At 37.2% G+C, this 11,450-nt stretch overlaps 1 protein-coding gene across 1 annotated transcript; it reads right to left on the reverse strand.

Moving 5' to 3' along the window:
- Positions 1–1,265: 1,265 nt before the first annotated feature.
- On the reverse strand, positions 1,266–10,614 carry LOC132184731 (uncharacterized). The gene is made up of 5 exons (XM_059598469.1): positions 10,239–10,614; positions 7,535–8,471; positions 7,105–7,200; positions 5,560–5,696; positions 1,266–1,963 (listed from the first exon to the last, which is right to left on the reverse strand). The coding sequence occupies exons 1-5, from the start codon at positions 10,478–10,480 to the stop codon at positions 1,795–1,797; spliced, it is 1,581 nt and encodes a 526-aa protein (XP_059454452.1). The 5' UTR covers positions 10,481–10,614; the 3' UTR covers positions 1,266–1,794.
- Positions 10,615–11,450: the final 836 nt, after the last annotated feature.

Raw genomic sequence — 11,450 nt, forward strand, 5'->3', positions numbered from 1 at the left:
GAGCCCCTATCACTTAGACCCACGGCTGTATATCGGAGACCTCGCCCTGGGTATTTTGGTATTTTTTCATATCACATTAAGGGTATAATATATTTTTCTTGCGAGTGTAGTTGCCTCTATATTTTATGGTTCGGTCTAGATATTTTTACTTAATCACAGCATGTGATATTCTTTACCATTGGAATGGAAGTATGGGGCTCAGCCCGTCAGGACCACGGGTCCATCTAACACTTAATTTTCATTGGCATACATGAGTAATCCAAGGAAATTGGATACTACTAAAATGGAAGTGAGGGTTGAGCCTACCAAGCCCACAAGACAACCAACCCAAACGCGACCCTAATCGGACTAGCGAACTCACCAAAACCCCACCTTACGTGAAGCACACATCCAAGAGGGAAATTCCATATTAGGCAAACCAACCTCTATGAAAAGCAATATATGCACCCATTTAGGAAAGACCATTCATTAAAAGAAGGCGGATCAAAATCACCTACACAAACGGAGGTCAAATTAATGGCTCGTTTGACGACAATTGCCTTATGAAGGCACACAACATAAATGATATCTAGTTTATATAAGGCCAGTAGGAGGCTAGACCAAGTATACTATCATCCCTCCCTTAATATTATTTATCTTTTATCTTATACCTCATATTTTACTGACTTAAGCATCGAAGGTGGCACCGCCGTCCCCTCTCTTTTTGCGGCTTACCATTCTAACGTTTGGTTGTCTTGTAGGAATCCTAGATCAAGGATTAGGCATATATAGTCACTAATTGATTTTCTGCATCAACAGCCACCAAAAAAATGCTATTAATTTTTTTTTTTTTTTCACGTTTTGTTGACTATTTAAATATTGAACTTTTATTTTATTGACCAATATAGTGCATTCAAACTATGAGCTCTTATTAGCCATGCTATTGTCATTCTTGAAAAGCAGAATCTTCATTTGATATGGTTTTACATATCATTGAAATTTTTTTTAAAAAAAAAAAAAAAAGTAAAAAAAATTATATTCTTATCATTTTGGGCGCAGAAAGGAGACATTGCAATATGCCTGTAGTTTCTCCAAAGTTTTTCTTTTACTCGTTACACATGTTAACTCCTCCGTCGGTAAACTACCTTGGATACATTTGACTGAAATGTCACTCAACGATCAATCACTTGATTTATTTATTTTTAATTGAACTAATCAAGAAACCTTGTTTGAAAATTCTCAAGTACCAAAAAAGAAAATGCAAAAATCGCCTCCACAACATCAAATGAAAATTTAAAAAAGTCGTTAATCACATTACCAACGATTACATTTCAAAAAGTCATTAATCAAATGACTCCACAACATCTGCTACAATGTCAAGATACATGAATCTCTGCTAAATACAACCGAATTTTTCCTTTCGTTCAATGTTCGGATGCATCTCACAATATATTAACACATTTGACTTACATTCCAACATCGGAATCAAAATGACAGCTTATCTAGGGCATCCACATCCAATATTTCAACCCTGTTTTGATTTACTCTTTTGATGGCACCATTTGCAACATATGTTACATACACAAAGAAACAAAGATTAAATTGTAAAAAAAAAATAATAATAATAATATGAAAAATATGAAGCCTTTTAATCCTAGAATATTTTTAGCCAAATTTTAGACCACCTCCTGGCATGCCAAGTGTTGTCACTCACCAATAAAAGTTACTCCATGGAGAATATGCTGATATCAACCCCAGAGCTCATATTAACAAGACCTTTGGGCACAACTTACCAACAAAAGTTTTCTTCAGTGATCATTGCCTCTTATCCTCTTCCCCATCATCTTCTTGTTCCAAAATGGTATTTGTTTCAACATTCTTCTCTAGCTTGACTAAACTGAGATCACCCTCATCCTTCCCCCTGGTTAGAGATTGAGCTTCTTCATCATCAGATTCTTCTCCCACTTCCTCAGAGTAAGCATACCTGTGTATGGTTGAAAGTAAAAGTCAAAACAAAACAAGTGTGAGGGGACCTTTAGAAAACGAAAAATTGTGGGACTAGTTTTCCCTATGTAATCAAGCCACAAACCACTCAGAGATTAGGCAGCTTCTTTTTTTTCATCAAAAAGAAAAGCAAGAAATAAGAAAACCCAACCACATACCTGTTTTAAGAATGGAGGAAGAGATTAGGTACATGTAAAACAAAGAAAGCGACATGGATGGAGTTACAAGGAACCTTTGCCAGACATAGTTGACAGGGAACCATCAGCTATTTTAGCTTTTTCCCTGCCTGAACATAGATGGTATGAAAAGAGATGATAAACTATTCATAAGATTGGAAGTCCTGGAACCAATTATCTAGGGATCATCAGATTTGGCTACATACACAGTGGACGTTGCAATCAGAGATGAAACTAAATTATCTGAATGTGCGAAGAAGGAGAATGTAGTTGTAGGTGGTTCTAGCTGTGACATCAGCCGACAGAGGGTTCCTAATTCTTCCTTGCTAAGAGTCCCGCTGCAAGAGTAGAAAAGCTTGGAGCAGAAGTTTGATCAATGGTTAAAGGGTGATTAGCTCGAGAGCGGGTAACACCACCAGAATGACCTCCTCTACCTCAAGTAGGGCGGCGTTGAAGTCACCAACAAGTATCTCGAGTACGTTGTGATTTATGAAAGTGATCACAAAGCAGCCTATCATTTCATCCTGAGTACCATCCATTGCTTTTTTGCTATCATGACTCTTAGAATCCCCTTTTCTAGTGTGGTGAGATGCAGTAACCAAGGGTGATCGTTCCCGGGAAGAAGAGTGGAGTATGGCACCTCTGCTACTCTCCTCATTCTGAACATAGGCAAATGCCTCTCGAAGATATGGAAGAGACTCCTCTCCCAAGATCTGAACTCTAATCTGATCATATTCAGAATTCAATCCTACTAGAAATTCATAGATATGATATTTTCAACCATTTTCTGAATTTGAATAGCATTGGCAGCACATGCAGTGTAAAAGTTTTGGTAGTGATCCAACTCCTACCACAATGCACTAAGCCAATGAAAATAGGCTGCAACATATCACTCTTCTTCAGTTGTTCCATGAATCTGACGTTTCAGTTCATAGATCTGTGCCACATTCCCCATTTTGGATTAGGTTTGAACCGCTGCATCGTAAATTTCTTTGGCCGTACTAAGAAACAAATATCCTTGGCTAATCTTTGGTTGCATTGAATGTAACAACCATAATATAATGGTATAATTTCTTGCTTCCCATTTGTCACAAGCAGGGTCATCTAATTTTGGTTCCTGAATTCTACCATTCAATTATCCCATTTTCCCTCTTTTTTTTTTTTAAATAAGTAATCAAAATATCATTAAAAGCATAAGGCCCCCCAAGTACACAATAAGTATACATGAAAAAACCCCTAACTAGAAGAAGAAAAAAGAACTAGAAAATTATGATGACTAATCACCACAAGATAAACAAATGCAGCTGCCCAAAAATACAGAAAATAAAAAAAATAGTCTTACTCTCCTCCAAAGACCTCTTACGGTCTTGAAACCTTCTGTTATTTATTTCTCTCCATAGACACCACAATAGACATAAAGGCATAATCTTTCACACAGCAACACTCCGAGCACTACCAACAATCCACCAACACGTATATAAGTCAACAACTCGTCTAGACATAACCCAAGACAGCTCAAATCAACTAAAGAAAACATCCCATAAAGCCCCAAAAACCTCAACGGAAAAGAAGATGGTCCAAGAACTCCATTTCTTTTACACATACAACACCTATCAACCGCAATGGCATGTTGCTTCCTCAAATTATCCATGGTAAGAATCTTACCTAGAACGGCGACCACGGAAAATGAGAGCCATTGGTGCGAGAACCAAGACATTGCAAAAGGATCTAACATCGAACAAACCTCTTTTGGAGGGAACCCACCAAAACTTATCTTCACTTTTCCATCTCAATCTACCTAAATACAATACCTTGAAGAATGAGACAGATATCCACCTCCTAGTCATAAGCCACTCTAGCAAAACTTATAGACCATTGATTGAGCACTCGAAATCTCCAAGTGAGCCACAATAGAAGCATCATTTGCACAAGCAATGCCATATGAATATGGAAAGGCATCTTTAAGAGCCATATCTCCAAACCACAGATCATGCCAAAAACTAGCCTTAGAGCCATCTCCCACCTCAAATCCAATATGGCTAGAGAACTCTTCCAACCCCTCCTAATATTCTTCCATAACCCCACCCCATGCATCCCAAGAGGCTCATTAGAACACCACCCACTCCACGAACTACCAAACTTAAAGTCCACCACAACTCTCCACCAAGCTTTTCTCTCATGCACAACACCATAGACATTTCCCTAACTATGACCAAGCAAGATAATTAAGCTTGTCCAATTTCATGATTGCAATTTGGAGAGTTGAGCACCTAACTCTCTACCCCCTTTTTTTTTGGTGAATTTCTGATGTCTAATTTATCTTTGACATTTTTAAATTAGACATCCAACCAAAATTGCTCCATACACAACAATTGGGCTCAACAATAGAATAAATAAAACAAACTAGGCAATGCACATCATATAGTATGTAAGCAGCAAATATAGAGCAACATTGTTTTTGGTTTTTTCCCTGCTCTAAACAACCTATCGTTTAGGGAGACTTATCTGCCGTTTGCCTCCAGATGAACGACCCTTTTGGGTCAGGACTATACAACGTATCGTTTGCTCCATGCCTAAACAACTTGTCATTCTCACCTTCATAGAAAACGACATGTCGTTTAGGTCTCTCCTCCATCACCCTCGCACAAAGCCCCTAGAATACTCACTATCGCATCAAAACACCACAATTTCTTCAGAAATCAACTCAGATCAGGCCACCTATCTTGCTTCACGCAACCACACTGATCGAGAATGAAGAGTTTTGGTTGGCACAGGTGCGCTAGCGACTAGCGGCTCACCTGAAAAGCTTTAAACTTTCTCAAAAGATCTCAAATGTGAGTCTGCTATGGCAACAAGCATAGACCAAACGTTGATCTGTTAGCGCCAATCTGAGCAGCCATCTCAAAACAAAAAGAAACAAATCTTTTGATTTCTTCTTGATTGTGCTCTGATACCAAGTTGATAGAAGAAGAAAAATTGGACGAAGAAGAAGAAAAGAAACAATCTTTTATTCCTTAATGACACTACCATACAGTTACATAGGTTTAAACAGAAGAATAATATTGCACATTACAATCAGAAATAATGGGAATAAAATAGGCAATAAAATTAAATCATGGAGAATAAAATCATCAGAAGTTTCCTTCCTCAACACAGAAGGGGAAGATTTCTGAATTTTCAGTGTGTTTAGATTTGGTATTAAATATGGAGGTAAAAATATTCTCAAATGACCTTCTTGAGAAAGGCAATTCAAAACTTAGAGACAAGAAGAAATTTTGAAAGTGTTTTCTAAGCTTTCTTCAGCAGAACACTGTCTCAAACAACATTTCTGCATCAGAAATTCCAATTTAAAAGAGGACCATCCTGTTGAATATATAGGTTTTTGCAGGTTATAACGCACCGTTGAGAGCTCTGAGATGGGGCCCAGAGATAGCAGATCACAGAAAGCAATGCAAATGCGAGAATGTCCCAAAAAGCAGTGATGACCCAAGCACTCCGCCATCGCTCATTGAATGGATCTGTTGCTTTGAAGTAAACCTGTGGGAGCCAGCTTATCAGTCTATAAAACTTGTTCAAAATGTACTTGCCCGATCACATGTTGAAGGGTAATAAAAGCAATTAATTCATAAGAAAATAACCCTTAGAAGAAGCAGAAGTTCTTGCAAAAGATAGAAAAAAGAATCTAACATAAATGGAAAAGAGATACAGATAAAAAGGATTCAAAAACACAGAGACAGCAGACGCCCCAAAAAAAAAAGAAAGTAAAGAGACTCTTATAACATTCCTTGAGTAATGCCCCTTTTAAGCCAATAAACCCAGCTTTTGGTTTGCAGAACAAGAAATCTAGCACTCCATTTGTTTGTAATTCTCAAGTAAATATAAACAGGAGAAAAGAAAAGAAAGGAGCAGAAGATATTACTTTCCACTGCTTCTTCGTGTTTTTTTCTCTCCTCATGACAAAGTGAACATTGAGAAAATAAAATTCAGTTTATTTCCCTTCTTTTCCTTGTCTCTGAAGGTGAAGCATAGACTAGGAGATGATGATTTTTCAATTTGTAGCAAGGACAAAAAGCTTGCCAAAGGACTTGAGAGATTGTAATCACCCAATGTGCTACATTGCAGTAGTCATTCTCCTATCAAGAATGCCTTCACCCTTACCTAGAAGCATGCGGCAATAGATGACAGGGGGTCCAGAGAATAATAGGTCTATATGGCAAGCTTGCTGACTAGGCTCAGGTATGTTGGGCATACTTCATAATCTGGTGTGTTATTAAGATCCTTCAAGAAAACTTGGGTACATAAGCAACAGATCCCATATAAAGGTGGTGTTCCATCTATCAATGACTTGCTGGAAGGAGTAGCATGTGATGTGGAAGGCTTTTCTGCTCCTCTAATCCCAATTTTCAAAATCACTGAACTATTAGACAGCTTTGTACTAAATTCCATGACATCTCAAAACAACGGAAAAGAAGTATAAGAACAAAGTTAATAAATGGCCAAAGATGACCAAAGATGATGTAAATTACTTTTGAGAACAGTTATCAAAGGACTTCTCTTAGGTGAAAGATGTCAACTTGTTAAACCATGCAGAAACAGATCTTTTGCTTTTTGCAGGGCTGTAAATTTCTTATCTGAGTTAACCACCATAATGGTCCACTCAAAAGGCTGAAGAAAAGTAATGAGAATATGGAATCTCAAACAAACCTCAAGTAGTCATCAGATCCAAAACTGACTTTCCAGTAATCAAGTAGTCCTAGTGAAGCAAAGTTGTTCCATGATAACAGTGTAGCAAAATGTGATTTCTAATAAAATTGTATTCATTTAGATAAAAAGAAAACACAATCATAACAATTCCACATGCAGTAAACAAGCACTTGAATTGACCAAGTATATTAAATCAATGTCAACTTGATTAAAAACCATTACACTCAATTAAAAACCATACCTCATATCCTATCCAAGCGACTGAGGCAACTACTGTCACTGCTAATGCATTTGAGAACTTCCTATATATATCCAACTTTACAGAACTCCTTTTTACCTGGACAGAAATTATATTAGTTTCTGAAAGTATCAAAGCAAAATAATGTAAGTGATATAGGAATATACAAAAGAAGTAGTGTTATTGTGATCAAGTCAGAAGATAATGCTAGAAACTATATTTTTATCCCACAATGCTAATGTGGTAACCCCAACTAACCTTTGGACCAACCATTGTTATAAAAAAAAAAAAAAAAAAAAAAAATCCAAGAATTAGCTGAGATTGACACGTCAACATTATGGGATAGTTGTGGGATAAAAAATGTGGTCTCTAGTATTACTCTAGAAAAATTACACAACGGAATAGAAACAAATCACTAGTAAAAATGTGATACCTGTAACTGCTCTAGTGTTCTTGAAAGAGATGTAAAAATCCATAGTATCAAAAATGCATCCAGGAAAGCATCAGGAAGAACTAAAAGGAGCCTTGCTCTTCCCGATATGTCATTGATGGTCCCCACATACTCGGTAATATCCAGCAACTCCGATGCCAAAAAGTAAGTTATTCCAAGAAGCAGCACCTTTGAGGTAAGACCACCAAGAGTGGGCCGCACAACACCATAACCCATTGAAACAGAGAGAATAAGAAGGCGCGTAAGTGTTTTCCTAACCGCTCCAACTGTTACAACCCAAGTTGTAACTACAACTGGCCTCATTCCAGTACTGTCAAAATTTACATACTCAAGATACCAAAGAATCATCTCAAACAATCCGAGACCAATGACAGTTGTGATGCAATGCTGAAGTTGCAGTATATCCTTCCAAAATCTCACATACTGAGAGAACCATATGACACTAAGAAACAGATAGGCAAGTGACATAAACACATAAAACTTCATCAATGGGGCCATCCTACCAGGTAAATAACCATCAGGATTTTTCCATGTTGTTTTACCACTCATTGTTAGCCCCTTGAGTTTTGGATCACATGCTACAAAAAACAAGTTATACATTCCAGTCTTTGTGATAGGAACTTCCTCGTAAGCCATTTTTGTATGTAAATAGTTCCCACCGAACTGTACATTTAAAACAACGGGCCAGTTAATATTTGTTGCAGAAGGTCTCCTAATGACTTCACCTTGTTTACAACCTTCCAATTTAGCAAGATCAGGAGTGCAGCATATAGCTCTTTGGCCACCATATGCAGAACCACCTATATTATTACGATCAGCAGCCTCAAAAATTATTACTTGTATTAAACCGGTACTATGCTCCATGTCTGAATGCTGGTCAGCAGCAGCCTTGCTCCTCCAGAAGGTTATATTATCAAATCTATCCCAATTGAAAAATTCAGAGATTTGCACTTGCAGCAATAACAAATAGCTTAATGAGGAAAAAGAAAGCAATCACATTTATGCAAAAACGTTTTAAACACATGGCCTACTACAAGAGCTTATATTTACACCCAGTTCTTGGTCATATCATTGCATAGAATCAAACCCATCAAACATTCTCTAATTCCTTACATTCTTTTTTTATTTTTATTTTATTTTTATTTTTTTATAAGCATTAAATCAATCTCATTAAAAGCATAAGACACCCCCGAGTACACTGGAAGAGGAGACACATATGCCACTGTCTAATTGCTTCCATTCATAGACACCAAATCTTAATAATGTTCACATGCATGAATGTAGAAAGGGAATTAAAAATTTAAACAACATTCTGCATCTCGTTATCAATTTGGATCGTCGCAACCAGTTATCTTTTAGTTTTTCGCTCTGGAATTTTTAAGAATCCATTCAATTGCTGAAAAGAATTCTTAAGATCATGGAAAAGAAAAAGTTCTTCAGGTGTCTTGCTAGTCATTTTCATGGCAAATTTAAAGATTCACAAACATAGCCTGAAATTGGATAACAAAAAACCAAGGTCGAAAAAAGAAATTCTAGTTCCTAAAGGATAAGAGTCTTTATCCTTAAAGGAACTCCTCTCTATCCGTTTCAACTAGCGTGCCAATCTCCTCTTCACTTGTTCCTCAAACTCGAGAACCCAACTTCTACATTTTGTGTAACCTCTTACACATGATGAATCAAATGAAAGGGAGTGGTAGAATCCCCAAACAAGAGATGGAAAAGAATAAAAAACAATATGAGTAGGAGGGGTAGAAAGAAGAGCAAGGCAGTCTCTCTCTCTCTCTCTCTCTCTCTCTCTCTCTCATTCATTAAAAGAACAAAGACAGAAACAGAACAAATAATTCAAGTGACTTTCATTTGGTTCTTTTCCTTTTAACTAGAGATTTGGAAGCTTTTTTTCTCCATGTTGTTACTTATATTAACCACTTTGCTCAGTCCAGTTTAATGGTATGATGTTTTCTTGCTTGTTTGTTTGTTTGTTAAGCCGCTGATAATGTAGGATAGTCCTCTTTTTTCTCTCTTTTCTTTCTTTTTTTCCAAGAATTTATTTGGTAGCACTGCAATTATGACTGTCAGCTGCGGCAAAAGACCAAGTCCGTTTCTGTTTACTTATCAGCAATATTAAGATTCTGAATCTTATTTTCCATTTCTGCAATTAGGAGAAAAAATAAATTAATGTGGAAAAACTAACGGAATTATTATTATTTTTTAAAAAAAAATTGAAAATTAGAAATTTCATATTTTGGGTCAATAAAAGCCACGCACAAAACCACATCTACCCAACTGGCTTCATCATTCTATCAATGTAACTCAGATTGATATCAAAAGAGCCGTAGATGTCTTATTGTTCACTAGTCCCTTCTGTCTGTTGTTAAATCTATAGAATGAGATAAGAATGAGACTATCGTAAGAAAGACGGGCTTTTAGGCCCAAAGGCCCCAAACACTTCATATTCTACGTCCCTCAAGTTTCTCAGCAACCAAACAAAAAATAAAACCAAGAAATGCACACGCTGTAACCTCAGATCTACCCAGTTTCCCCAAGATATGTCAACTTCAACCCACATATTCAGAAATGCCGCATCACTCACTTCAAGCCAAGTCACCACCACACCGTGCATAAACAAAGAAAACAAAAATACTACAGATATTAAGCATGTATGAGAGAGAAAGAGAGAAAAGAGTACCGGATATAAGAACGGCCATCGTGGATCGAAGAAGCGACGGATTTGTCTAAGGTGAGAGAAGCAACGATGCCTTCGCTGCCACCGGAGAGAAGGTAAGCATTGCCGACTTCCCTGAAGAGTTCGTTGTCGTAGCCATGGATTGAGGCATTGGTGGTGCTGATTACAATGGCTGAGAATAGGAGAGAAACGATCACCAAGAGCTCCGGAAAGCCACTTCTTTGAATTGCTCCTGCGAAATCCATGCCCGCGAGAGAGAGAATGGATCGGCGGGTGTGGAGGGAGAAACTGAGCGAGAAGCAATATCGTTGTCGGTGAGTTGGAGGTCACTGTCAGTGTATGTACTGTATCACAATACGCGCGTAGCTAGCACGCGAAGTCGGAGAAGAAGACTTTCTTCTGAGAGGGTTTTAGACTTTTTAGTATTTTACGCACACCAAACGACAAAAAAAAAAAAAAAACTGTATATTTGTCCTTTTCTTTTCCTAAGCAATAAATGATAAATACTCTTTATCTATGAGCATCTCACCCTCATTCTATTTTCTTTTTATTTTTTTTTTTTAATAAAAATTTTAGGCTTTCATTAACATCGTAATAAAATAATTTTTCTCCGCATGTATAATATAATGAATAAAAGCTTGATATTCTTACGTCTAAATTTGCTACAAAGATTTTCGAATTGCCTCTTTGGTAGTACGTGTGTTGCCATATTTGCTCCCTCTTAATGAGCCTCACACATCATTATTGGAAACAATGAAGTAACATTTTTAGAGAATAAGATATTTTTCGGTCCATTATAGACTAGAGGGTATTCAATTTATTGTTAAGATTTCTTCAAAAAAATCCTAACATCATAAACATGTCACGTGTCCTTTTAATAAAAAATAATAAAATATTAATTATAACTTAAAAACTAAAATAAAATAAAATAAAAAAAGATGGTGGCCAGCCATCCCTGGCCACTACGGTTGTACCTGGGGTGGCTTCGGCCACCTCATGGTCCTTGGGGGTGGCTCGACCACCCTCAAGGGCTAAAATGAATCTATATATATATATATATATATATATATAGGGTTGAGATTTGGGTAGGGCTGGCAAAACGGGTAATTGGGTAGACCCGATTAGGACCCGTTAAGACCCACGACCCGATTACCCGAAACACGAACACGACCCGTTTAGCTAAACGGGTTAGCGGGTTTGACACGATTATAACAC

This window comes from Corylus avellana, chromosome ca1 (assembly GCF_901000735.1).
Source record: "Corylus avellana chromosome ca1, CavTom2PMs-1.0".
NCBI classification, from domain to species: Eukaryota; Viridiplantae; Streptophyta; class Magnoliopsida; order Fagales; family Betulaceae; genus Corylus; species Corylus avellana.

Coding starts and splice junctions, on each gene's coding strand:
- LOC132184731 (XM_059598469.1), bottom strand. CDS start 10,480: ATGGATTTCGCAGGAGCAATTCAAAGAAGTGGCTTTCCGGAGCTCTTG. Junction 7,201..7,534: donor GAACACTAGAGCAGTTACAG/GTATCACATTTT, acceptor ATTTCTGTCCAG/GTAAAAAGGAGTTCTGTAAA. Junction 1,964..5,559: donor CCATCTCAGAGCTCTCAACG/GTGCGTTATAAC, acceptor AACCATACACAG/GTATGCTTACTCTGAGGAAG.